Here is a 27,949-nt window from a genome sequence, read left to right as displayed (position 1 = left end):
CAGGCTATAGAAAGAGTGCTGAGAAGAGCAGTGGCGGGTTCCCAAACTTTTTCCTACTGGTTCAGAGAGAGCGCAAAGCTCAAAGGCCACCCTCTCTATCAATGTTGGTGAGCTGTGTTATGATATGTACAGAATAACCCTTGAGGAACATGGAAACGTTTATGAGAGTAGTTATGAATAATTATCCAGCTACACACAGCTACACTGAACTGAGTTAAAGTTTACTTTAAGAAGTAGCACAGTCCAATAAATGGTCCAGGTCATATACGTTTTACAGTCCAAAGAATATCCCATTACAAAGTCTTCTTACCAGTTGCCTTTGTCATTTACAGTAAACAAAGATACCAAAGTATAAGCACAGCAGAGAACCTTAGATAGCAACAGAATGTCAGAGATAGAGCATGTCAGAGAGAGCAAACCATGATCTCTAGCTCCCTCTTATGGCAATCTGCAATACAATCAACCAATCGGAACACACAAATCAATACAGTGCAAATCAATATAGTGATTTTGTCTTAAAGCTACAAACATACATTGCTGGTTTATATATTGCCAACACAACTAATTGGTGGATAGATTCCTAACAAGCTGGGCTGTTTTTTAGCTCAGCTGAGACAGAGCAATCCGCTCTGCGTCACAAACCATCTGAGCTAAAAAAAACAAGAGAATATAGGAGAAGTAAGGGTGGGGCAGGGGTGGGGCCAGCCAGAGGTAGTTATTTGCCAGTTCTCCGAACTACTCAAAATTTTCACTACCGGCACACTAGAACCAGTCCAAACCGGCCAAATTCCACCTCTGGAGAAGAGCCGCAAAGATGATTAGGGGGCTGGAGGTGAAAATATATGAAGAACAGTCGCAGCAATGGAGTCTATCTTGTCTCATGACAAGAGAAAGGCTAAGGGTGACATGACAGCAGTGCTCCAATATTTGAAGGGCTGCCTCAAAGAGGATGGAGTCAAGCTACTCTCCAAAGCACCTGAAGGCAGGACAAGAAACAATGGATGGAGACTAACCAAGGAGAGAAACAACCTAGAACTAAGGAGAAATGTCCTGACAGTGAGAACAATTAATCAATGGAACAGCTTGCCTTCAGAAGTTGTGGATGCTCAACCACTGGAGGGTTTGAAGAAGAAATTAGACACAATTTATCCAGGATGGAATAGGGTCTTCTGCTTGAGCAGGAGCAGGGAGAAGAAGACTTCAAGGTCCCTTGTCATCTATGGAGATTCTCAGTCCTCCAGGTCATGGTTTTCTCAAAGGTGCTTTTTCAAGAGGCAACTGGACTTCCTGGTTTTTCTTTGAAGATGTTTCGCTGCTAAGCCAAGAAGCTTCTTAGCTCCCTTGAGAGGAACTTCTTGGATGAGAAGGGAAATGTCTTCAAAGAAAAACCAGAAAGTCCAGTTGCCTCTTGAAAAAAAGCACCTACAAGGTGCCTTCCAATTCTGTTATTCTGTTACTCTCTTCGAGCTGGGCTGCAATGCTGTGGAATCACCACTAGACAGCAGCAAAGTGCTTCAGCAATCTCAAGTGCTTTGATGCCATCTAGTGGACACCTGAAATTTTGCAATCCAGAAATAGTATGGAAAAGAAGAGGAGGTCACCCCAATCTTAAAGGGAGTGACAGAGAAGGTAAGGGGAGAGAGTCTTGTGAAAGATCAGACCTGCTGCTGGAGAAGAGGAATCCACTGTCTGACTTAAGTTTTTACAGCCCCTTCTCAATTGTTACAGCCCAGAGGGAACTCCACGCTTGAGCAATTTCATCAATGGGTGTGGGTGGGAGTGGGTGGGCAGGGGGCAGGATGAAAACTTTGACTTGGGACCAACCCAAAGATCTCCAATTATGCCCCTGAGTCCACATCTAAAAGTAAAAGATTTATTTTTCAGAATTGTTTTTAAAAAAGCAGAAAACCATCTACACCACAGATTTTCCAGATCATCAGCTGCTCGCTTTTTTAAAAATGGCCTTAAGAAATAGGTTACCAAGGCATGATAAGATCAGCCTGACTGATGCCAGAGGGAATTGAGGGAGTCCTCAAAATCCATGGAGATTCTCAGTTATCCAGATCATGGTGCTTTTCCTCACCCCCCAAAAAAAGGCAACTGGAACTTATTTTTTGTCCTTGAAGATGTTTTGATTCTCAACCAAGAAGCTTCTTCAGCTCTGAAGTCAGAACTGAAGAAGCTTCTTGGATGAGAAGCGAAATGACTTCAAGCAAAGTCCAGTTGCCTTTGGGGGGGGAGGCACCTTTGGGGCAGGTAGTTCTCAACTTATAGCAGTACGCATAGTGACCATTGGAAGTTACGACGACAGCAGTGATGGGATGCTGCCGGTTCACTCCGGTTCTAGTTATCCAGTTGCGCCGCTCAGCAATTGGCCCCGCCCATCTGCCCCACCCTTTCCTGTCCTATATTTCCTTTGTTTGCAGCTCAGCTGAAAGGCGCAGCAGAGTGGATTACCACACCTCAGCTGTTTTACTCACCAGCACTGACGGTAAGGTCAGTTTCCATGCTTTAAAATTGCCAGTTTTCAAACGCTCCGTGCGCCCCCAGAACCAGTACTAAAATATTTTGAATTCCACCCCTGAACAGCACTGAAAAAAGGGACTTATGACCTGTTTTTCACACAACTGTTTCAGCATCCCTGGGTGGGCACAATCAAAATTCAATGCTTGGCCAGGGGTTCATATTATGATGGTTGCAGTGTCCCGTGGTTGCATGATCCCCTTTTATGACCTCCCAGACAAGCCAAATCCACAGGGAAGCCAGATTCACTGAACAACCGTCTTCCTAACTTAACAATCGTGGCGAGAAAGGACGTAAAAGGAGGGGAGGAGGAGAACCCCACTCAAGTTTTGCTTAGCAAACAGAAACTTTGGGCTCAACTGTGTCATAACTTGAAGACTACCTGTTATGACCTGCTCCTTTGATCTGAGGGTTTGGACCAGATCAAACTGGATCTGGTTCTTCGTCTGAGTTTGGAAAGCTGCTCTTTGCTTACGGATTGCTATGAAGGGCTCTCCGATTGGCTGAGAGCCATTCAGGTGGGTGGGAGTTTCTGTACGAGGGGACAGGGGTCAACCAATGGCAGAGATGATCAGTGAGCATTACTGATTGTCCTCACTGATTCCAGGTTCGTTTGGGGTCAGAAGAGGACAACGCTGTTTGTGTCCTTCAAGGGAGAGGAAACCTTTAACAAACAACGTTCTTTGGCACACACAGGAAGGGCCCTTCTGGGATGCCCATGCCATTTTTCCAGCTTGAAAGAGTTAAGCATTTTAACTTTCCCCCATTTTCCCACTGGGGACGATTGGGTGGGTGCAAACACCTCACAAAGTGGCTAAAAGAAGCAGAAAGCATGCTCTGAGGAAGCCTGCATGTGTCTCTGCAGCCAAAAAAAAACAAAAAACAGAATAACAGAATTAGAAGGGACCTCAGAGGTCTTCTAGTCCAACCCACTGATCAGGCAGGAAAGCCTAGACCATTCCAGACAAACGGTTCTCCAATCTCTTCTTAAAAACCTCCACTGTTGGAGCACCCGAAGGCCAGGCAAAGAATAATGGATGGAAACTGAACAAGGAGAGATTTAACCCAGAAATAAGGAGAAATTTTCTGACAGGGAGAACCATCAACCCATGGAACTGAAGTTGTCTCCAGAAGTTGTGGGAACTTCATCCCTGGAGGCTTTCAAGAAGAGACTGGACTGACCTCTGTCAGAAATGGTGTAGGGTCTCCTGCTTAGACTAGATGACCTCTGAGGTCCCTTCCAAGTCTGTTAATGTGTTAAAGTCCTGTCTCTCTTTCTCTCATGAACAAACCAGGATTGCTTCTCCCAAACTAATAATGAGAAGAAAGAACCCAGCAGCCATTCCTGACTTCATAAGCAATTGCGAATAATGCTGGCATCGGCTCTTCAGAAGGAAAACCAGACTAGGAAGCTAAAATTATGAACTCTGATGCTATTTTTTTATTTGGTCTGGGGAGATCCTCAGTCCTCCAGGTCATAGTTGTCTCAAAGATGCCCCCCACCCCAAGCAATAGGACTTCCTTGATTTTCCTCTTGAAGTCATTTCCCTTCTCATCCAAGCAGCTTCTTCAGTTCTTCTTGGGTGAGAAGACAAATATTTTCAAGGAAAAACCAAGGAAGCCCAGTTGCTTCTTGGGAAAAAAAAAAAAAAAAGCACCTTTGGCACATCCTGTATGACTGAGAGTCTCAGACACAGAGAAGTTCCTTCCTAAGTAAAATGCCACAATGGCTCAGCATCTCCTTGGACCATAAATGTCCAACTGGAATGCAGCAGGTTTGACTGACGGAGGAAGAAACAGCTGGGGTGAAAAGTGAAACGAGTCCAGTAGCAAAGCACGGAAATAAATCTGATGTCAAACAATTCTTGGACTTGAAACCTCGCCTCCCAGGAATGTTTGGTGAGAAGCTGTCCAACCATTTCTTTCCATTCCTTCCCACCTCCCCAGCAGGGTTTCGTCCCCAAGTAATTGGCTGGATCGGGACACACCTCTTTGGTTCATGATTATCTCACTTCCACGTTGTTTTTGCCACCACCAGGAACAAAGAGAGAGAGAGAGAGAAAGAGCTGAGCCAAAGAGGAAGGAAGGCAGTGGGGTGGATTTATTTATTCAGTTGAGAACTGCAAACTGCCCGTGATTTTTTTGGGGGGGAGTGACTGTTTTTTGGAGAGGGGTCATTGGCTAAGCACATGGCAACGCTTGGGACATCTGCAACCCATTTGATTAGAGATATTGGATCCACACCGAGGACATTCCTGGGTTGCTTAGATCAGCAGGAGAGCCGATCTGGAAAAAAAAATGACTGCTTGCCAAAGCTTGGCTACTTAATGCATGAGAGAAACCCTTCTCCAGTGTGACCCCCTCTTAAGAAGGGGTTTTGGGCTTCCACTCACCCAGGATTGGAGAAAATTGCAAGGATGCATCTCTACCACCAATCTTTTTAACCTGTAAACAGCAGGCAGTCCTCAACTTACAACAGGTGGTTTAGCTGTGCTTTATATATTGGACTGTAATGTTGACTTGATTGCTAATATAGGAAGAAAGGCAATCCATGGATTAACATAATAAAGCCAATAACATTTGGACTTTCCTTAGGTCCAATCACTGGAGGCCACACAAATTCTTCTGGCCCGGATTCCCTCCCCACCTCCAAAAAAAGAATCTTTTAATGTAGGAACAAAAAGAAGGAAAGCTTCAACCAAATGCAAGCCTTTTAAATTTTTTTAAGAGAAAGTCACCAAGAAAAGTAAACCAGATCTTAAAAAGGAAGAAACACAGATTAAATTAATACCACCAACTATAAGTTCTTTCCTAGAGTTCAGTTTGAAATCTATGTTCATTCCTTGCAGATGTTTGAAGGTTCCCCCCAATGCATTTTGGAGGCATGGAGAATTAATCCAGGACAGTCTTGCAAGCAGCTGTGTGGTCCTGGCCCACGCTTCTGAGAGAAGCCCTTCATTCCGTGCTGAGGTTCATTCTATAGAATGTCTTTCCAATGCTTTGCAGAGTTGTATTAATTTGTCTAGCTCCAACCACAGGTCTGGCAGCTGTTGAGACCTTCCTGTTTATTTGTTTACCCCAGCCATTAAGAAGGTTTCACAGCCCGTTTCTGGAAAGAACACAATCTTCCTTTGAAATAGGAACAGAGTTGCAAAACCACCCAAAGCTAATGGTGATCCATAGAACATAAAATATTAGAGTTGGAAGGGACCTCCGAGGTCTTCTAGTCCAACCCCCTGCTCAGGCAGGAGACCCTAGACCATTTCAGACAAATGGATGTCCAGTCTCTATGGACAGTGATGAAGCACCCATAACTTCTGAAGTCAAGACCTTCCACTGGTTAATTGTTCTAACTGTCAGGAAATTTCTGCTTAGTTCCAGGTTGCCTCGCTCCTTGATTAGTTTCCACCCATTGCTTCTTGTCCTGCCTTCAGGTGCTTTGGAGAATAATTTGACCCCCTCTTCTTTGTGGCAGCCCCTCAAATATTGGAAGACTGCTATCATGTCCTCTATCATCCTTCTTTTCTCTAGAGTGGCCATACCCAAATCCTGCAACCATTTTTCATATATTTTAGTCTCCAGGCCTTTAATCGTCTTAGTTGTTCTTCTCTGCATTTTTTCCAAAGTCTCAACATCTTTTTTTCTATTCTTGTGACCAGAACTGATGCAGTATTCAAGGTGTGGCCTTACTAAGGCTTTACAAAACGGTACCAGTACTTCATGTAATCTTGATTCTGTGCCTCTGTTCATACAACCCAGGATTGTATTAGGTTTTTTTTTTTTGGCTGCTGCCCCACACAGCTGGCTCATCCTTAAGTGGTTGTTCACTAGGACAATTTCCCCCAATCTTTTGGGCACCAGGGACCGATTTCATGGAGAGAAGTTTTTCCATGGACCGGAGGATGTGAAAGACATATTGTGAGGCTTTCAACATGAATTAAATAACATGCTGAATGAACATGAAACCATTTCAGGTTTTTCCAGCTTTGCTTCTCTTTGGAAAGGGAGGCACATTCCAGACCCATCTTGCCCCATCTCCTGTGAGGCCAAGATATTAGATTGATTTCATTCTTTTCTTTATGATGATAAGTATCTGGGAAAAGTTATAAGGGCCTCGATTGGCCAGAGAAAATGTTACAAGGTAGGCTTGAATTTCTGCGGAATGCAGTCAAACCTTTACATCAGGAGCTTGTCATTTTTCTCTGGACCTTGGGTCACTTTGGAGTAGAAGCTGTGACCAGAGCATACATTTATTTAGACACCCCTGTATTTGTCTTTCCAAAGTGCAAATAGGCACCTTAGCACCTAGAAATGTTAGAATTCCCATTCAATTGAATTTCACTTACAGCCCAAAGCCATCCCAAAGTTTACAAATGTATTGGTGTTAGTTAAAAACCGTTCTTCCTTCCCATCATCTCTTAGGTGAGCTTTCAGTGATGGTAAAAAGTCAGAATAAAAGTTATATGTCAACAGAAGAGAATATTTCTAGCTCAAGGTTGAACTATGTCATCCTTGGTGCTCTCTGAGTTTGGTGGTTTCCTTGCAGATGTTTCATTATTCAACTAGGGAACATCATCTAGAAGGGATGGTGCTAGAAGGGAGTGGGGTTTGTGGATTGGAGGAAGGAGAAGAGCAGGGCATGGAGGAGAAGAAGGGGAAAGAAGGAGGAGGAGAATCAGAATAGAGCTGGAAGGGACCTTGGAGGTCTTCTAGTCCAGCCCCCTGCTCAAGCAGGAAACCCTATACCATTCCAGACAGGTGGCTGTCCAAGTCTCTTCTTAAAAACCTCCAGTGATGGAGGAGGAGGAGGACTGTGGGGTCCTTGGTGCTCTCTGAGCTTGGTTGTTTCCTTGCAGACATTTCATGGCCCAACTAGGTAACATCATCAATGCTAGAAGGGAGTTGTATAAATCGTTAATAACACCGTTTGGCTCATCTGAATTCTTTTTATTTATTTTTATTTATTTGTCAAGCGATTATAAGACAATAGGTATAAGAATAAACATAGTTATGTATACATGAAATGGATACATATAAGAAAAATAAAAAGAAACAACAGAACAGGGACGGTAGGCACGTTGGCGCGCTTATGCACGCATTTTGCCTGCATTTCCCAATTTCCCAAGATTTATGAATGCATTCGTTGGTAGCTTGGTTGGTTCCCCTCCCTTTGCGCTTGGCAAAAAAGGAGTTTTCCGTTGGGAGGAAAACTAATCCAGACACGATTCGAATCGCGTTCTTCTACTGCATCTACTCAACCCTTGGAGTTAAGACCAGCGGTGCTCACGTTCTAACCTTTCTCAAAGTGTGTGTGTGAGAGAGAAAGAGAGAGAGAAATACACGACTCCCTAACTTCAGGGCCATCCCCTCTTGCGTCCCTAAAACCCGGACATCCTACACACCCAGATCCTTTGAACTTTGCGCTGCCCCCCTCGGGGCCGTCCGTGACTTTGCAGCTCACTGCCCCCTCCTCCCCAATTGCATCAGCCGGGCACCTTAGGCGAAACAGAACCGAGCCACCCGATCCATTTAATCCGGCTCCTTATACAAAACCTGGCGGACCAGAGGGTGGCGAGAGAGAGCAGGACTCCTTCCTCGCTTTCCGTCCTCCTTCAAGGAGGGGAGGGGTATGTGTGTGTGTGTGAGAGAGAGAGAGAGAGGAGCGGCGGGGTGGACGGGCCCTTTTCGGAACCGCGGCAGGAGCTCGGGTGCATCCTTGCTCCTTTGCCAGGAAATTTTGGGCGGAAATTTTGGTGCCAGGAGAGCGCTCGGCTGCTGCTTGCTTTTCTCTCTCTCTCTCTTCTCCCTCCACGCGTGGCCAGTTTCCCCTCCACCCTGCCAGGGAATGGGTTCTTCCGTGCTCCTCACATGATGAGCGAGGCATTTTCGCTTTTCCATATATAGAGGCCAGGCAGCGTGACAGCTCCCGCGAGGGCGAGCAAGTGAAGGTGGCTAACGACGCGCTTTTACGCAGCCAGCTGGGAATTTGGAACGGCTCCACGCGCCTGGCCGAGGGACAGCGCCGCTCGCCTCGCTCGCCCCGCTCTGCCTTTAGAAGGAGGGGGAGATCGACTACCTCACCGAGATCTTCTTCCCTCTGGGAACCAGCCGCCTTCTCCCCCAAAGAAATTCGTCCGAAAATCCATCATGAACGGGACTTTAGATTGCCTGCAGGACCACACGCTGAATGAAGAGCAAGGGGCGTTCATGTTCACGTCGGAATCCGTCGGAGAAGGACATCCAGGTAAGGCTTGGACACGGGAGTCCGGGGGATGTCAGAAGGCGAGGTTGGTCGTGCGACTTCTCGTTCCCGCAAGCAGGAAAGTTGAAACCTTTAAGAAGGTTTTAAACAACAACGGAGTGTTTTTGTTTTTGTCCCCCCCGCCGCCGCAGAAGAGATCGGACAACCGTTTGTCTGAAATGTTATAGGGTTTCCTGCTGGAGCATGGGGTCCGACTGGAAGACCTCCAAGGCCCCTTCCTACCCTGTTATGATCTTCTCCCATCAGCCACAGGAATTATTTCTTGCCTTTAGTGTTTGACAGACGGGCCTTGGAAGCCTGGTGGAAGCTGGTAGGGCGCCTTCAGACCTGGAGAAGGTGGACATGAGCCAAGAACAACTACACCTTCTACTAGGCAGGTTTATCTGGGAGAGCAAGGCCTGGAGAAAACAGTGGGGCTAAGTTCAGCATAGAGAATTCAGTACTCGGTCTCCAGTCCTGTGCATTCATTTGGTTGATTTCCATGGTGCTTATTCTCAGACAGATCATGTGTAGAATATCCTGCCCAAGTCAACACCTTAATAAGGATTGGCTCTGTTTATGGTATATCCTAGAGCCCAGTTAAGGGGAAGGGGCAAAAAAAACCCCCAACAACCATGAAAGAAATCTATTTTTTTCCCTCACATTAGATTACAGACTAACAGAGTTGGAAGGGGTCTTGCAGGTCATCTAGTCCAACCCCCCCTTCCTAAGCAGGAGACCCTACACCCTTTCTGTCAGATTATGTTTGGGAGGGGGTTCCTGGAAGAGAACAAACTGTGCTTTCTGCTTCTTTACCATATCTGATCCTTTTTAGTGAAGGATCCCTTGAGGATTTCCACCTTGCTAAAAGAAAGAAAGAAAGAAAGAAAGAAAGAAAGAAGGAAGGAAGGAAGGAAGAAGGAAGGAAGGAAGAAGGAAGAAAGAAAGAAAGAAAAAGAAAGAAAGAAAGAAAGAAAGAAAGAAAGAAAGAAAGAAAGAAAGAAAGAAAGAAAAAAAGAGACAGGAAGGAAAGGAAGGAGAAAGGCAAACACCTTCTCTTGAACTTGGGCCCCTGGGTTTCTCCCACATGGAACTTCTGTCACAAAACAGCCATTGCCCAAAGCGACCGCACTACATATTACTCCCAATTCCGCCTCTTCCTTTTAATTGCTCATTGGTGTGAGACAGGAAATGAAGGGATCAGTGGCCTCACCTCACTTTTTTTTTTCCTCCTGAATTGTCAAAGCCAACCCAACTCGAAGGTTGGTTTACTTACTAGTAGTACTACAACAAGATTCCTTGAGCAGACTGCAGAAGGCAGTGTGCCAAACTCCGTGTCCTGATACTTCCATCCAGGTTTATTTTCTCTGCTGGGCAGATATGGCCATGCCAAGGTGCATGCGGACAGCGGGTGGAAATAACTCAATGTCCTTCTGCAGAAGGGCAGGCTGTGCTGGAGCTCTTATACTTAGATACGGGTTGAGGACTGCAAGCTGGCGACATAATGTAGCGATTTTCTTTCGAGTACGTGAATACCCACTATTCTGGTTTTTTTATTTTTTAAATGTCATGTCTAACAGTTTTGGGCTAACATTTGTGGTCTTGACAGGGGTCCTGCAAGAAGATAGAATAGAATTCTGTAGAATAGGTCTTGACAGAATAGGTGTAGAAAATGCAAGAAAAAGAATAGAATAGAATAGAATAGAATAGAAAACAGAAAACAGAATAGAATAGAAAATAGAATAGAACAGAAAATAGAATAGAATAGAAAACAGAATAGAATAGAAAATAGAATAGTAGTAGTACTTTATTGTCATTGCACTTTGTACAACGAAATTAAATGCCATCTTCAGTGTATATTATACATAAGAAAACTATAAAAAAAATAAAAGAAAAACATACATCCTTCACATTATATATGTGTCTAGAATATAAAATAGAGTAGAACAGAATGTAAAATAGAATAGAATATAGAACATAAAATTAGAATAGAATGGAATGGAACTGAACGGAATGAAACAGAACAGAACAGAATAGAGCTGGAATAAAATAGAATAGGAATAAGATATAATAACAGACTTGAAACGAAATCAATGACTTTACTGAGTGAAACTCTCTGAGATGTTTTCTACCCTCCAAATTTAACTTTTTGCTTCCTTCTCCCACACAAAATGGGACCCTTTGAAACAGCACAAGGGGTTAGACAACCACAATTTGTATCTTCAGAGCCTTATCTGTGGTTGTCCGTGGCTGATCCTAAAGGCCTATTTTCTTTGCAGCTTGGCTGCTTCTCATTTCTACATTCTTTCATTAAAAGAATTTAAGGCATAAATACGCAAATGTTCATGGATATGGATATTTCTTGCTCTTGATTTACAGCTTCAGATGCTAATCTCTATCTAATGAACAGGGTAAAATGGGCCTTTTTGTGGTTCTGCTTGGATGCCTGGTGATGTAATGTTAGTTTTCTTCCAGGTTCCATGCAGGGTATGTTCAACCCGCAACAGCCTCTCATTTGTGCAACTCATCACATGATTAAAGTAAAGTTATTCATTTCTAGATTTCAAAAACAGCCTCTCAGACCCTTTGAAGATAAAGGAGGAGCCAAACTCTCGGTCATCGTAAATGCACCAACCTCTTTAAACAAGAAGCATGAAACAGTGACAGAGATCATAGTGCATGTTGTGCCCATTTAAAGAAGGCCATTCAAACCACAATAATAATGGGGAGGGAAGCTGGTGAATTCTATTATGGTGGCACTTCTTTCAAGCCAATCTTGCTACAAGTGCCTTGCACACATTTTAATGATGCTCAGTTCTAAGAGCAGTGCAAAATTATTTTTTAATCAATTCTGTTCACCGAGAGGTAGAACGCTCATTTCTAGTGAAGGAAGAGTAGAGTAAATTCTACATTTAAGAGTGGATTTTCCCAATCCATAATTCTGGAAGGACAAGGCAAATGTCTGCATTGTTTTGTGTAACTATTGTAGGAAAAGGTTCAACCAGTTGTTGTTTTAACTTCCTTAACTGGGATGAACTATTTTGTGGATTAGTCAGACCAAAACTGTCCACCACATCGGATGTGATGGAAATGAATGGTACAGTTCACAAAATATCATTTTAAAACTCAGGACAGACTCCATGAGATACTTATATGATAGGCGATGTTGGGTTTGGTGGGTTTTTTGAGACCCAAGGTCAAAACTAAGCAGGTACAGACCAAATTAGAATATCATGAGAGAATATAGAATACAACAAGACAAGCACTTTGGTGTAGTGGTGAAGGCATTAGGCTAGAAAATGGGAAATGTGAGTTGTAGTCCCACTTTAGGCACAAAACCAACTGGGTGGCTTGGGCCAGCCACTGTCTCTCAGCCCTAAGAAGGAGTTAATGGCAAACCATTTCTGAAAAAAAAAAACTTTGCCAATGAAATTGTATTAACAGAGGGATACAATCAAGATCAAGGGAAGTACTAACACCACTCTATAAAGCCTTAGTAAGACCACACCTAGAGTACTGCATCCAGTTTTGTTCACCACATTATAAAAAAGATGTTGAGACTCTAGAAAAAGTGCAGAGAAGAGCAACCAGGATGATTAGGGAACTGGAGGCTAAAACCTATGATGAACGGTTGCAAGAACTGGGCCTGGCTAGTCTAGTAAAGAGAAAGACCAGGGAGACATGATAGCAGTCTTCCAATATTTGAGGGGCTGCCACAGGGAGGAAGGGGTCAAGCTATTTTCTAAAGCACCTGTAGGCCAGACAAGGAATAATGGATGGAAACTGAACAAGGAAAGATTTAACCTTGAAACAAGGAGAAACTTTCTGACAGTGAGAACAATCAACCAATGGAACAGCTTGCCCTCAGAAGTTGTGGAAGTGTCATCCCCTGAGACTTTCAAGAAGAGATTGGACTGCCATTTGTCAGAAATGGTGTAGGGTCTCCCGCTTGGGTGGGGGGTTGGACTAGATGACTTACAAGGTCCTTTCCAACTCTGATTATCTGTTATCTGTTAAATTTGAAATTGCAGGCATTTGTCAAGGCTGTCTCCAGGAATCAAAAACAGAGAAGGAGGGAGGGATGGAGAGAAGGAAGGAAGGAAAGAAAGAGAAAGAAAGAATATAGTGGCATATTTCTTTCTTGGAACTGCCTACTTTTCTAATCCAGAAGCTGTTTGAAGTTCTATTGAGAAAGCATTTAAAAGCCTTAATTGCAATATGATAGTGGTATGTTAAAAAACTATTTTAAGGGAAATGTGACCCACTGATTCTTGCTCTATTTTAAAAGGCTGTTTGCGGGCTTGTCCCTGTTCATCATCCTTTAAGATCTAAAACTGGCAAAGCAAAGCAAGAATCAACACAGTTCAAACCAGCCAGACGGGTACAGTGCGAAGAAAGACATTTTGCAATTATGACAATTGTTAGCAATTTTTTCTCCCTTTTGGCCACCTCATTGGTTAGCTCCATTGAGTTTAAAGAGACTTAAAAGACACCAGGGAGTGTAAGAGTTGAGATCTTTTGGGGAGTGGCTTCATATTCCCAGAATAAGTTTTGGGAGGAAAGAGTCACCTCTGTTTTTACAGGCCTTCAAGCCAACTCCAAGACTCTTTTGAATAACTTTCTTTAATATTGGGGGGCTTCTGGTTAGAGTAGACCCATCCTTGTTCAGATACAGTGGTTTCCCTTTGATGGATCTGCTGCTTTCACTAGAAGGCTAAGCAGTTAAAAGCAGCTTGAAAGGGATTTTAAAGAAAAATATCTCCACACTGACCTAATGATGAATGTGTTCAATAATGTATAATCATGAACCTTTGGTCTACTGATAGTAGGCCAAACGCTTGGAGGCTATCATATTGGCCAAGAGTACAATGTGTGAGTTCTCTTTCAGTGTTGCCCAAGATAAGGGATAAGGTTGTGCACCCATCTCCCTTCCAACAAGGCAGTTGAATTTTGCTTCAACATGGAGTAGAACAGCATTTTCTGCCATTTCTTAAGTCAGCTGTTTTATAGATGGGACATAAAACATGTGGTAACCCCAACATCATCTCTCTAAGTTCCATCATCTGTTGACTTTGCTAGATCTGCAAGGAACTAAGGCAGGGGTCTCCAAACTTGGCAACTTTAAGACTTGTGGACTTCAATTCCCAGAATTCTGGGAGTTAAAGTCCACAAGTCTTAAAATTGCCAAGTTTGGAGACCTCTGAACTAAGGTCTCAACCATACTTTGTCTAATGGGTCCACCTCACTTTAAAAAAAAAAATATTATACATTTTCATTTATTATACATCACGTTTCCTTTTCTGCAACACCAGTTTACTGTTGTATCAAATCTCATTTAAGTTTATATACTGTAGTTTTATACACTCTGATTGTAACCATTTTTTCTCATACAGTGTAATTTCTTTTGAGTATACATATTATTTTACATCATAATTATAACCATTATTCTCATAGTTATACAATGTAGTCTTCACCTCCTGTCACTCTGTAGATTATAATTTGTAGTCAAATACAATCCATTAGTAATATTAGTTATAGCATATATACTTATCTATATCTATCCATCTAATATCTATCTATCTATCTATCTATCTATCTATCTATCTATCTATCTATCTATCTATCTATCTATTTATCTATCTATCTATCTCTATTTTCTTAATATTTTTCCATCGTAGAGTTACTAATCTCTGCATTTGTTTTCTAACCATTTGTACAGTAGATCCCATGTTAAATGATACTCTCTTCTTTATCCTTAATTTCCATCATTAACCTGTCCATTTTGGCATGTTCTAATATTTTTTAATACCTTTTCGTCTGTGAGTATACTTTCATTTTTCCGACACTGGGCTCACTCCTGAGTAGACATGCATAGGATTGCATAGGAAGGTCTCTTGGTTAGGTTCTGATCCATGCTTTTCAAAATGCATCCAAATTTCAATCATTAGAAAAATTAGGGTTAATAGTTTATATGATGACCAACGTTTCTTCATTTGTGTGAAAGATGATATCTCCTTTGAGCCAAGCTCAACTCCTAAGTTCATGGACATATTCAAGTGGTCTTCTTGGCCAAGATAGAAATTTGGTTTCTATCATGGTTTGTTCAGCTTCCCAGTAGCCTATAGCTGAGTACTGATCAGATGTGATCTAGGTTACCTTGTTTAACCTAGATTGGCAAAGCTAAACTCTCTTGGTATTTATATTTATTGCAAGCGAATTTTAAGAAACGCAGTGTCAACCTTCAAAGCTGTGGTCATGAATCCTTTTTTTTTTGGCTTTTGGTTATAGGTTGACCCACATATCTGAGGGTTTAACGTCAGAGAAGAGCACACAATGAGTTTGACAAACGCATCAATTAGAGCAAATAGTTTTCCCTCAGCGAGTCCTTAACATCATCCTACTTGGTTTAGGGACAATGGAATAGGGACACTGTAAAATCTGTTGGCATAAAGTCAGGTTAAACACGACCTCTTCCACCAAGTTTTCACAGAAATGTCAATAGTTTTCCCCTTGTGTAATCTGATTGCTGGAATTTCATTTGGTCTTTCCTGTAGGGACAAAACAAATGTGCTTTGTTGGCACCAATGTATTGGCATAAGTAAACACTCTCTCATAGGACATGAGATGGATAAACTGTTCTTTCTGAGTTTCTTTCCATGATAATTCTCATTTTAAAAAATCTGTGTTCCAAGCCACCCAGAGAATAAACTTTGGTTGTTGGTGTTGTTAGTTGTGAAGTCATGTCAGGGGTTGACGAACATTGATACTGATACATGTATGAAAAAGACAACAATAGAGAGGATATTTCTTAGCTCAGGGTTAAACTGTGGGGTCCTTGGTGCTCTCTGAGTTTGATGGATTCCATGCAGATGTTTCGTTGCCAAAATAGATACCCACATCCACTGCATTGGTTACCTAGTTTGGGAATAAAATGTTTGCGAAAAAACTGCCAAGTTCAGAGAGCGCCAAGAAGCCCACGATGACAATCATGCGAGATGGAAGGAGGAAAAACACTGACATTGCATGAGGTGGAGAAATGGAGTACCGAAAGCCACAGAAATGCACCTATAAGAACCATATAATCTGGTCAGAGATAGGCCAGTGGTGGAGGTTTTGCCCATAAAGTCATCAGGAGTTGGCCATCACTGGACAGGATATAATAACAGCAGAATAATACCAATGGAATAATAACCACAGAAGATATGGAGAGACCTGTCCCATAGAATCTCCAGGAATCATGCACAATTGAATGGATAGCCTCCTCCTTCTCCTCATCACCAATCATCAACATCAATCATCATCACCATCATCAATGGTGGGATTCAAATTTTTTTACTACTGGCTCTGTGGGTGTGTGGCTTGGTGGACTTGGTGGGTGTGGCAGGGGAAGGATATACTGTAAAATCCCCCTTCCCTCCCCACCCCACTAACCTGCTTTCCAGCTCCGTTCTCCTGTGTAGGGCAACCAAAGGAGACCCAGCTGATCAGTTGGGACTCAATGGGAGGCAGACAAGAGATGGGGTTGGTGGGGCCAGTCAGACGTGGGATTTGCTGCTTCTCTGAACTACTCAAAATTTCCGCTACCGGTTCTCCAGAACTAGTCAGAACCTGCTGAATACCACCTATCATCATCATCATCTAACCGTTCTTCCCTACTCCAGGACAAAGCACTCTTTTGAAAACCAGGATCGTCCCAGGCAACCAGCTTCTTCTTTAAAGGCTCACACTCCCTTGAGGGCCATGACAGAACGTTCTTCACAATTTAGGGAGCTATCAATATGGAAAAACTAATGCAAGCACATTTTTACTCTTGTTTGCTCCATTGATGCGTGAACCAACTTGGAGAATCCTTATCCGTGTCTATGCTGGCTTGAAGGTTTGGGAGTTGAAATCCATGCTTCTGTAAGGCTCCCGGGAGAGGAGCAACATAACGTGATGCCTATGAACTGCAGTAATCCCGATAACCTAATTCATTAACTAACTAGACCTATTTAAGGTTGTTTTCCTGGTATTGTGGAGTGCCAGGTTATCAGTGAATAGGGGGCACCGCCTTCCAGTCTGGGGCTGATCATCCCCAAAACCAAGCAGGATTGAGCTTGGATGGAGACCACCAGAAAATCTCAGGTCAGCAGGTTGGACTAGGAAGCTGAAGAAGCAACCCAAAAGAAAGCAATGGCAAGAAGATGCATCTGTATTGCTGCCAAGAAAAGTAGCATGAGGATGTTCCATGAAGTCACCAGCAGCTGAGCTGAGTTCAAGGAGACTATCTTTTTTTTTTTTTTTTTGGCAATGGGTGTGCTCCAACAACAGCATCCAGGTTGGCAATTATCAGAATCCGATAACTTTTATCTCAATGATGAAAGCTTCAGCTGTTGCATTCTTGCACAACAATATCCTGTTCGAAGTACAAAATGAGACCAGTTATTCTCTTATCTCTTGGCAAGGCTCTTTCACCTACTCATGAAGATCAGTGCTCTAACTAACGGAACAACAAAAGTTGGAGGGGACCTTGGAGGTCTTCTAGTCCAACCACCTGCTTAGGCAGGAAGCCCTATTCCATTCCAGGCAAGTGTCAGTCCAGTCTCTTCTTAAAAACCTCCAGTGATAGAGCACCCACAACTTCTGGTGGCAAGTTGTTCCACCAGTTAATTGTCCTCATCATTAGGAAGTTTCCCCTTAATTCCAGGTTGCATCTCTCTCCTTGATGAGTTTCCACACATTGCTTTTAGGTGCTTGCCTTCAGGTGCTTTGAAGAATAGGTTGACCCCCTCTTCTTTGTGGCAGCCCCTGAGATATTGGAAGACTACTATCATTTTTTAAATAATGGTTATCTTTGAATGGTTTACATCCCACTTTACAATGTAGCTTCTGTATGATCAATGTTTACAGACCAAACAATTGCAGGGGTTCACAGTGCCCTAGACCAGATCCTCAAAGTATATATTCACATTGAGTGTGTGCCAATTAAGGAGAGATTGAATATAGACAAACATTTCCTTTTCCTTTCCTTTCCTTTCCTTTCCTTTCCTTTCCTTTCCTTTCCTTTCCTTTCCTTTCCTTTCCTTTCCTTTCCTTTCCTTTCCTTTCCTTTCCTCTTCTCTCCTCCCCTTCCCTATCAATTTACTTCCCTTCCCTTCTTTATTGATTTTCTTCCTTTCCTTTTCCTTTCCTTTTCCTTCCCTTTATCAGCCTTGTTTTCTAGGGATTAAGGGAATTTGAGTCCAATTGAACTGGAAAACATGATCTCAGATTCCTCCCTCCCTCCTTCTCCTCCCCTCTCCCCTCTCTCTTTTCTTTTTCCCCATCAAAACGTCATCAAGTAAAAAGATAACTAGGTTTAGTAGCCCTGTAGAAAAAAGCACATGCAATCTATGCTCCAAGCCTTGGGCAGGCCCCATTACTTCCATATGTTGGCTAAATGCCGGAATACTGTGGATCACTTGTTAACAAGAGCAATGGCAGGAGTCACCAGTACACAAAATCAAACCCCCTTAGCACCAGTCAAGTTTTAATCCTTTGAAATGGCGTCAGATGAACCCAAATGCTTTGTTTCTGCATCCACAGAAGGACATATCACTCATCTGAACCATCCTGTGGGGAGCAGCAGGTTCAAGAGTGGTATATTTGAAAACTATGCCAGGGGCTTGTTTTGACACAGATGTTTTTCCTTCGATGCTAACACCAGGTGTGAATGGAATAGGTTGAGGTTAGGTTCCACCATTACTTTCTGACTGGCAGAATTAAGTTCAGATACTGATTTCCCTTGACTCTGAGCTGTTGACTATTAAAAAAAAAAATCAGATGCAGAATGGATGAACGGATTGCTCTTTTTGTGGGTAAGTGGGACAAAAAGAGTCCCCATTTTCTGTGGTAGATATTTTCGTTTCAAATACGCAACTCTTCTCTCTTTCAGACAAAATATGTGACCAGATCAGCGATGCCGTCCTTGATGCCCACTTGAAGCAAGATCCAGATGCCAAAGTTGCTTGTGGTAAGCGGTGGCATCTTCTCTTTCTTATCAAGACAAACATTCCACTTTTAATGGTCATCAGAACATCTGAAGGTAGTGCCATAAGTTGGGAGGTACCCTTAGCAGAAGTGGCCAGTGCGGAGTTACTATTTCCAAATCACATCCTGGATTTCATCCAGTTGGAGAATGTTTGAGATTGGCCAACATGCTCTCTCACTGTAACACAACCTAATTTTAGTATTGGAGGCAGAGACAAGAGACAAATGGGTGGGACAAGTGGGGTGGGTATCAGCAGAGGGGTGAAGATGCTTGCCTCTCCCTCAGAAGGTTGAGAGTTCAAACCTAGGTACTGGCAGATGTTCCTCTCCTAGGGCTCAAAGAAAAACACAATGTGTGTGAGCGAAACCAGGATGACGATGTATAGAGCAAATCTAATGCTTGTGTGAGTTACACAAAGGGGTCTTAGAATGTGTGACAACATAATTTCATTGATAAACAGATGGCGGTTCTCACCTTTGCTTCCAAGACACCCACAGTTTCGTACCAAATGTTTCGCTGTTCTCCAAGAAGCTTCTTCAGTTCAGTCCTGAAATGTTTTCAAAGAAAAAAGGTCGTGTTGGAAAAGCACCTTTGGGATAAAACCGACCAGGATGATGGATGATCCCCTCCATAGACTCAGTCATGTGGTTTATTAGTGAGTATTTAAGACATTCTCCAGCTGTATCCAACTTCTTTTCTTTCACCTTTAGAGACCGTCTGTAAAACAGGAATGGTGCTCCTCTGTGGCGAGATTACCTCCAGAGCCATTGTGGACTATCAGCAGATTGTGCGAGACACAATTATGAACATAGGCTATGACGATTCAGCTAAAGGTTGGTGGAACGCTAAAAGAGCTGGGCTACAGGAGCCCGTCTTGACGAAGGAAAGGAAATCTGACTCTTATCTTGGTTTACTTAGCTAGGATACCAAAAAGACTGATTGCTCAACTTTGGTTGAGCAATGCTCGGGTTTTACTACCAAGAATTTCTTTGCATAGGGAAATGAAAGCTATTTATAAGCCGGTTGGAAGGTTATCTCAAGGTTGGATCGCTTCTTCCAGCGACCTTGCTATTTGTTCTTCACTTGACATTTTCTAACCTGCTTGGCTTGACCAGCTGGCCTCAGGATTTCTAGCAAATACTCATGTTTCTTCAAAAATAAGACCAGGTCTTGTTTTCTTTTGGGGCCCAAAATAAGCACGAGGCTTATTTTTGGAGGGTGTGTTGTTTCTCCCCCATCTACAGGAGGCCCACTTCTTCTGCTTGCTGGCAGCAGGGCAGGAGGCCACATGGCGCACTGGTGCTGCCACGGTGAGGCAGGGAGGTGGAGCTGCACCACACGCCCTGCACCGGCTTACCTGAGGATCCTGCAACCAGACCATCCATGCCCCGACACCTGCCTCACCTCATGGCAGCAGCTCCAGTGTGTTGCTTGGCCTCCTGCTCCATTGGGGCTGCAAGCAAACAGAAGTGTGCTGGCGCCTATGCTGGTGCTGCCACACAAGGCAGGTATCAGGATGGGGATGGCTGTGGGGGCGCTGAGGTAAGCTGGTGTGGGGCGCATGGGGCAGTTCCACCAGCACCCCTGCCTCACTTGGTGGCCATGGCACCATGAGCAACCAGAAGGAATGGGTGGCCGGGGGCTGCATAGGCTCTTAAGTGAGCTTTATTTTGGGGGTAGGGCTTATATTAGGCGCACATGGTAGATCTTATTTTCAGAATAGGTCTTATTTTCAGGAAACCAGGGTAGCTGTTTATATATAGCCTTCCTAGGTAGTGTTGGGATCCTCCTCAAAGCTCTACATTGTATAACCTGTTGAAATTGTTTCTGTATGAGTAATGGAATTCTACTCTGTAGGCTTTGACTACAAGACCTGTAACGTTCTTGTGGCTTTGGAGCAACAATCGCCTGATATTGCCCAGGGCGTTCATCTACACAGGAATGAAGAAGATGTTGGTGCTGGAGACCAGGTAGGACCTGCACCCTCAACTGAAGACATAAATTAGATCCTTTCCTGGTTGTGGATTCAGAGGACAAATAAGCACCTTGGGTTTAGAATTCATACTACAGTTTGAGGGATAAAGCTCAGGAATGTGAAAAGCAATTATTCCAGGGGTCAAACTGTCACCTCTTCCTTCTTCCCCCCACTTGGCAAATCAGAGGAAAGGGTCAGGCATGCAGAAATTGATGGCTTACATATTAACATTTGCCATTAATTTACCCTGAGTAGTGGGATTTTAGTCTGTGGTTTGCTTTTTTTCCTCAAGCCCTTCCTGTAGTACTTCTCATCTGTCAACCAAAGGTGTCTTACTGTAAAGATAAAGAATTATTTGACCTACATTCGACTTGTGCTGACTTTATAAATACATTTAATAATATACGTTTACTGATTTTATAAATACATTTAATAAATAAGTAGAGAGGCCTGCATACTTTACTTAAGGTAGGATAGGTCTACTCTTGCCTTTTCCTTGGGCATGTTTACTTTTTACTTCCCAGTTCAACCTACAGCCTGGGATCTCCAAGTGTCACCCCCAAGTAGATCTGATCCTGCTTAGCTTTTTCCAAGGCCCACTTCAACAGAATAGATTAACAGAGTTGGAAGGGGCCTTGGAGGTCTTCTAGTCTAACCCCCTGGCTCAAGCAGGAGACCCAATTCCATTCTGGACAAAGGGCTGTCTAATCTCTGCTTAAAAACTTCCAGGGATGGAGCCCCTACAACTTCTGAAGGCTTCCACTGGTCAACTTCCATTGATTGTTCTCTTCATTATTTAGTTTTAGGTTGCTTCTCTCCTTGATTAGTTTCCATCCATTGATTTTTTTTGTCTCGCCTTCAGGTGCTTTGGGAAGAAAATAGGTTGACCCCCCCCCTCTTTGTGTCAGCCCCTCAAATATTGGAAGACTGCTATCTTGTCACAACTAGTTCAGTGGTGGGGTTCAAAACCTTTTACTAACGGTTCTGTGGGCATGGCTTGGTGAGCGTGGCTTAGTGGGCGTGGCAGGGGAAGGGTACTGTAAAATCTCCACTTTCTCCCCACTCCTGGGGGAAGGATACTGCAAAATCCCCCTTCCCTCCCCACCCCACTAACTTGCTTTCCAGCTCCGTTCTCCTGTGCAGGGCAACAAAAGGAGGCCCAGCCGATCAGCTGGGACTTCAATGGGAGGCAGAGAAGAGATGGGGTTGGCGGGGCCACTCAGAGGTGGGATTGGCCGGTTCTCTGAACTACTCAAAATTTCCGCTACTGGTTCTGCAAAACTGGCCAGAACCGGCTGAATACCACCTCTGCCCTAGTCCTTCTTTTCAGTAGACATACCCCATGATCAGTGAGATCACAGCAAAATGCTGCTATCTCATGGATCATCCATCCAAACCTCTGAAGATTTCAAACCACCTCGAGAGAAAGTGGCTGTATCAAAAACTGCCCAGAAGGTTTTTTTTTCTTCAATGCAAAGTACCATTTTGGGAAAGGAAGAAAGAACGAAAGAGTGGCTAGGTACTACTGCAGGGTGTTAACGAACGGGAAAGACAAACATGATACTAGAATGCCAACAAAAAAATATCTTATGGACCATCAGTTGAGGTTCCTTTGCAATTTATTTTCCTTTTTGTTTTCCTTTAATAAACTAGCAAAGTACTAAAGAATAGTCCCACCTTCCTTCCATGCAGGGCCTGATGTTTGGCTACGCAACTGATGAAACGGAAGAATGCATGCCTCTAACCATTATCCTTGCTCACAAGCTGAACGCCAAAATGGCCGAGCTGAGACAGAATGGAGTCCTCCCTTGGCTTCGACCGGACTCCAAAACCCAGGTAAGTTCGGATCAGGCCCAACACATCATTTGCTTAGAGGCTTAGAGCCAATCTGTATGGCAAAACTGGATCCTTTGTGATAAGGTTGAGGAAAACAGAAGAGAAGGCAAAACATACTAGAGTTGGATCAGCTGAGAGGAGAGAAAGAAGAGAAAAGCGCCGGATCAGCCCTCCTACTTGCCCCTGCACTTTTCTCTTCTTTATCCTCTCAGCTGATTGGTGCAGCAGACCTCAGCTGGTGTGGGGAAAGCTGCGTGCGTGCATTAGGTGCGTGTTGTCAACTCAAAAATATTTCTCTGGTCTTTTAGAGTTCACAGCAGAAAGGGAGTGGGGAAAGTAGGGCATTCCTTAAATGCTTCAGATAATTTCTAGGCAGCCAAAGCTGTTGGCACACAAGATTATTACTGGAGAGCAAGATAGATTACTCTTGGCTATGAAGGTGTCCCATTGGAGAATATACATCCAGGGAGTGGGGGAAGGTCAGGGTCAAGGGGGAAATGAATGATGTGTCTCAGAGTCGGCTGTACCCAGGTAGCACCGGCATGTTCACTCCTAATAAATCTTCTTTAAACTCTGAGAGATGCGGCTAGAGACTTGTGACTTAAATGGGGGTGGATGCCGGAGCCCTGACACATGTGCGTTAGGTGCGCATGCATTAGGTGTGTGTGTGTGTGTGTGCACATGTCACCGAACCGGTAGTGGAACAGGTAGGATCCCACTGCTGCCACAGAGGAATGTTTATTTGAACCGGAAGAGTGGAGGAAACATCTGACGATACCGGAGATCCTCCGTCCTTTTCGACATCTTGCAAACAACCAAAGGTTTCTCACATCCCTTCCTCTTTCCAGCTCAGTGGTCTAAATCATCTTTTGTTCTGCAGATCACCGTTCAATACATCCAGGAAGATGGGGCGGTCATCCCCATGCGGGTTCATACCATTGTCATCTCCGTGCAGCACGATGAAGGCATCTCCCTGGACTCCATGCGCAAGGCCTTGCAGGAGCACGTGATCAAGGCCGTGGTGCCAGCCCACTACTTGGACGACAACACCGTGTACCACCTTCAACCCAGTGGCCGTTTCGTCATCGGGGGCCCACAGGTGCGCCTTTCGCCTCACACCCATCCTGAACCGTCAAAGTCACCTTTTCACCTTGGGCCCAATACAGGCAGTCCTTCAACGGACGACCTCAAGGGAGCCCAACATTTCTCCTGCTAAGTGAAACGTTTGTTAAGTAAATTTTGCCCCATTTCGCCATGGTGTGAAGTGAATCACTGCAGTTGCTAATAGCAATAGCCCTTAGACTTATACACCGCTTTACAGTGCTTTTACAGCCCTCTCTGAGCAGTTTACAGAATCAGCCTGTTTTCCCCAACAATCTGGGTCCTTATTTTATCACCCTCAGAAAGTTGGAAGACTGAGTCAACCATGAGCCAGTCAGGATCGAACTACAGACTATGGACAGAGTTAGCTTGCAATACTGCATTCTAATCACTGGGGAAGGAAGGAAGGAAGGAAGGAAGGAAGGAAGGAAGGAAGGAAGGAAGGAAGGAAGGAAGATAACAATAGCACTTAGACTCAAATACTGCTTCATAGCGATTTTAAAGCCCTCTCTAAGCAGTTTACAGAGTTAGCCTCTTGCCCCCAACAATCTGGGTCCTCATTTGACCCACCTCGGAAGGATGGAAGGCTGAATCAACCCTGAGCCTGGTGAGAATCGAACTGGTGACAGTCAGCAGAATTAGCCACTACAGCTCTAATAATAGATGATACCGGTAGATAGATGATAGATAGATTAATAGATAGATAGATAGATAGATAGATAGATAGATAGAGGAGGGGGCTATCATGAAACATTTTCCAAAAACACTTGGTAAAAACTGAGATTGGCACATTTGGTCTTGCAATATTGCAGGGTGACGCAGGAGTTACTGGCCGGAAAATCATTGTGGATACTTATGGTGGATGGGGAGCCCATGGAGGTGGAGCTTTCTCAGGCAAGGACTACACAAAAGTGGACCGATCGGCAGCCTATGCAGCCCGGTGGGTGGCCAAATCTTTGGTGAAAGCAAGGCTGTGTCGCCGGGTTTTGGTCCAGGTAAGAGACTTTTTGCCAACCTGATAGTTGTACAATCAAATAAAAACCAATTTATTACAGCCATAAGACCAGATATCTAGTAGTAGAACTGTCACATCACCCTCTGTCTCTCTCTCCCTCTCCCTCCCTCTCTCTCTCTCTCTCTTCTATCTGTCTATCACCTTATCTATCTGTCTGTCTGTCTGTCTGTCTCTGTCTATCTGTCTTATCGTCTATCTGTCTGTCTGTCTGTCTATCATCTATCTATCTGTCTATCATCTATCTGTCTATCATTATCTCATCCATTTCTAATTCTCTCTCTATTTATCCTTCAATACTGTAATCCAGTATATAGAATACAGTTTGAAAAATTAGATTGATTGTTTAGTATCGAATTTTTTTGCTGTACAATGTGTGTTTGTGTACACTATTTTTTCTATTCTTGTATCATTTTTAGTAGTATTCAAAGAATCTCTTTCTTTGTATTTTCTCTCCATCTCTTTCTCTGTCTCTCTCTCCATCTTTCTCTCTGTCACACACACACACACCTGTCTATCATCCATCCATCCATGTATGCATCCATCCTTCAATACTGTAATCCAGAAAGAGAATACAAATTAAAAAAAAAAATCAGTTGTAATCACTTCTGTGTATCTCCTCAACTTTTAAAATTTAAATTGGTCCTCTGTTCTTCCTGAGTGATTAATGCCATTCTGTATTTGAATCTTGGGCAATCATGGAGTTTTCTCCCTCCTTCCCAAAACCTGGACCTCCCACCTTTTCACCAACTAATGCAAGGGTCTTCAAACTTGGCAAGTTTATGACTTTGTGGACTTCCAATTCCAAGAATTCCTGAGCTAACATGACTGGAGGAGGAATTCTGGGAGTCCACAACTCTTAAAAGCTATCAAGTTTGAAGACCCCTGGACTAAAGGAGTGGCCACCAAATGAATCTGTGAATGACACGCACGAAGCCAGCCTCAAAATGTCTCCTTCTTGCCACCTAGGTTGCCTACGCTATTGGAGTGGCCGAGCCACTGTCCATCTCCTTGTTCACCTATGGTACCTCTGCCTACACTGAGCAAGAGCTGCTCAACATTGTCCACCAAAATTTTGACCTTCGACCTGGAGCCATTGTCAAGTAAGTGTGTCACTTTGGGGCAGAGTAGAAATGAAGGGTGGGGCACTGTTGCTTTCCTAGTCCTGGGACCTGAATGAAAAATCTGGACTTCCTTCCATTCCATTCCGAGTTTCCCTCAAAGAATCAGGCTCTGATTGGGAAGTGTTTATGGTGTGCTCTCCCATCCTTGGGTCCTGGAGAGAGAGAGAGAGAGAGAGAGAGAATGAGAGAGAGAATGAGAGAGAGAGAGAATGAGAGAGAGAAAGATAAACCATTTCAAATATGTCACTCTAGGCGGGTTCCAGTTTCACGCTCCACATGGAATCCCTCTTCAAATAGTTTTTGCTACCATTTGGCCAAGTGCCTTGGTTTCAAATGTTAGGCAGTTCCAGGGCTGAAAACCTGACCTCTGACAAGATTTATAGGAGTGACAGCAGTTTTGTCAGTAAAGGGCTAATTATCCAAACGAGAGCCTGGAACTTTTCGAGTAAGAAGGTTGACTCATCTGTAGGACAAAATGTTCCAGAGATTCACAGAGAACGTCACAAGGAAAGGTTGGCCTTCAAAGAAGCTCATGCTTTCTTCTGGCCCAGAATGATCCAGAAGAGAAACAGGTGTATATAAATTCCCTTATCAAAATGACCATGGTGGCTGCCTTTTTTTAAAGAAAAGTAACCTTGACTAGTAGCTCACTCCATGTACACCTGGACCTTTTAAAGCAGTTTTGTTGTGGTAGTGGCTTGTGGTATCTCCAGTGGTGGGATTCAAATAATTTTAACAACCGGGTTCCCTGCCCTAATGATTTCCTCCAACAACCAGTTCAGCAAACTGCTCAGGAAGTTAACAACCAGCTCTCCCGGCTGAACCCACCACTGGATATCTCCTTTCATAACAGCTGGATTAGCCAAGAGGCCTATTGAAGTCAGTGTTCTGGCCTGGGAATGGTCAGCAAGATGCCAATGAAAAGTTTGCCTGTTCCAAACTTTTGCCTCATAGCTTGTCAGATAAATATATGTGGGGCAGGGAAACTCATCGGGTATTGGATATCAGTGGCTGCGATGGCCTGAAGGTGGAGCTCTTGCCTCACAATCAGGAGGCTGTGAGTTCGATCCTAGGAAGAGGCAGATGTTTCTCTCTCTGGACACATTGAGAATATATCTGCTGAACAATAAAACTCCACATTGGTGACAGGAAGGGCATCCGGCCAATAAACACTCAGCTCCATTCAGTTGTCCAGACACCACCCCAATGCAATTATGGGGTCATTAAAAGAGGATGAGTGGCTGCCTTATCTAGTTTCCCCGTTGATTTTGCCTGCCCAGAAGGTCACAAAAGGGGACCCCAGGACACTGTAACCATCATGAACGCGAGTCATTTATCAAGTGTCTGAATTTCTATCTCATGACCACGGGGATGTTGCCAAGGTTGTACGTGTGATAAACGGTCCTAAGTCGCTTATTTCAGTGCCGTCATAACTTTGAATGGCCATAAGCTGTCGTAAGTTGAGGACTACCTGTGTTAGCCCACATCCAAGGAGGGAGGAACCCCCCCAACTTTAATAACTTTATTTATTTATTTTACATTTAGGGATCTGGATTTAAAGAAGCCCATTTATCAGAAGACGGCTTGTTACGGCCATTTTGGAAGAAGTGAATTTTCTTGGGAAGTTCCAAAAAAGCTCGCCTTCTAACTTTCTTGGGCCAACCTCTCTCCATTTCAAATGAACAGTATTTTATTACCCTGGGTGCTTCCATTGACCATTGTCAGTGCTGAAGAAAAATAATAATAATAATAATAATAACGGAGAAAGGTTCCCTTTTGGCTTTCACTACATATCAGCCCACGCAGACTTAACAGAGGATAAATTGGGGGCAGATGGATGTCATTTTAATTTTGTCTAATGCTGCTATTTTGGGATAGGGGAGGAAATTCCACTGGAAAAGACAAGAAGGGACTTAAACCTACAATCAGACAACAGACTTTTTTATTTTTATTTTTCCAAGCCATCGAGTCTACTACATCTTTCTAAACAACTAATCGGAAGGACTTTTCTCAGATTTGGTATGATTTCTCGACGTTTTGCAACAAGACTGTTCAAAGGTTCCGGCATCCTGCTTCCCTGGGCTACAAGGAGTAGTTACTCTTGGAGTAAAACAGAACATTTCCCCTA

The 27,949-nt window shown here is 43.6% G+C and overlaps 2 protein-coding genes and 2 long non-coding RNA genes across 4 annotated transcripts in view; 3 read left to right on the top strand and 1 right to left on the bottom strand.

The window, feature by feature from the left end:
• Positions 1 to 10,090, bottom strand: part of LOC113419161 (uncharacterized) — a 27,363-nt gene extending 17,273 nt beyond the window's left edge. The window contains exon 1 of the mRNA XM_087963942.1: positions 10,041 to 10,090. The gene's annotated coding sequence lies outside the window, so the exon portion shown is untranslated. The remainder of the gene's footprint in view (positions 1 to 10,040) is intronic.
• The window catches only part of LOC148130804 (uncharacterized), an 83,947-nt gene that overhangs the window by 53,337 nt on the left and 2,661 nt on the right, over positions 1 to 27,949 (top strand). The gene's annotated exons all lie outside the window — the stretch shown is intronic.
• MAT1A (methionine adenosyltransferase 1A) lies at positions 8,449 to 27,949 on the top strand. The gene is made up of 9 exons (XM_026678402.2): positions 8,449 to 8,767; positions 18,678 to 18,755; positions 19,484 to 19,606; positions 20,631 to 20,743; positions 22,441 to 22,584; positions 23,465 to 23,683; positions 24,498 to 24,680; positions 25,667 to 25,800; positions 27,367 to 27,949. The coding sequence occupies exons 1-9, from the start codon at positions 8,671 to 8,673 to the stop codon at positions 27,467 to 27,469; spliced, it is 1,194 nt and encodes a 397-aa protein (XP_026534187.1). The 5' UTR covers positions 8,449 to 8,670; the 3' UTR covers positions 27,470 to 27,949.
• On the top strand, positions 10,360 to 12,883 carry LOC148130805 (uncharacterized). Its single transcript, XR_015749328.1, has 2 exons — positions 10,360 to 10,412; positions 10,506 to 12,883. It is a non-coding gene; the product is annotated as an uncharacterized LOC148130805 (long non-coding RNA).

This window comes from Notechis scutatus, chromosome 4 (genome assembly GCF_049901735.1).
Source record: "Notechis scutatus isolate UNSWTSFEM ecotype Mainland chromosome 4, rNotScu1.2, whole genome shotgun sequence".
NCBI lineage: Eukaryota > Metazoa > Chordata > Lepidosauria > Squamata > Elapidae > Notechis > Notechis scutatus.
Note: the sequence above shows the minus strand (reverse complement) of the source record. Positions and strands in the feature narration are given on the sequence as shown.

Excerpts from the sequence above, each read along its gene's own strand:
- MAT1A (XM_026678402.2), top strand. The coding sequence starts at position 8,671 with ATGAACGGGACTTTAGATTGCCTGCAGGACCACACGCTGAATGAAGAG. Across the intron at positions 19,607-20,630 it reads CTATGACGATTCAGCTAAAG|GCTTTGACTACAAGACCTGT; the intron begins GTTGGTGGAACG and ends TCTACTCTGTAG. Across the intron at positions 20,744-22,440 it reads ATGTTGGTGCTGGAGACCAG|GGCCTGATGTTTGGCTACGC; the intron begins GTAGGACCTGCA and ends CCTTCCATGCAG.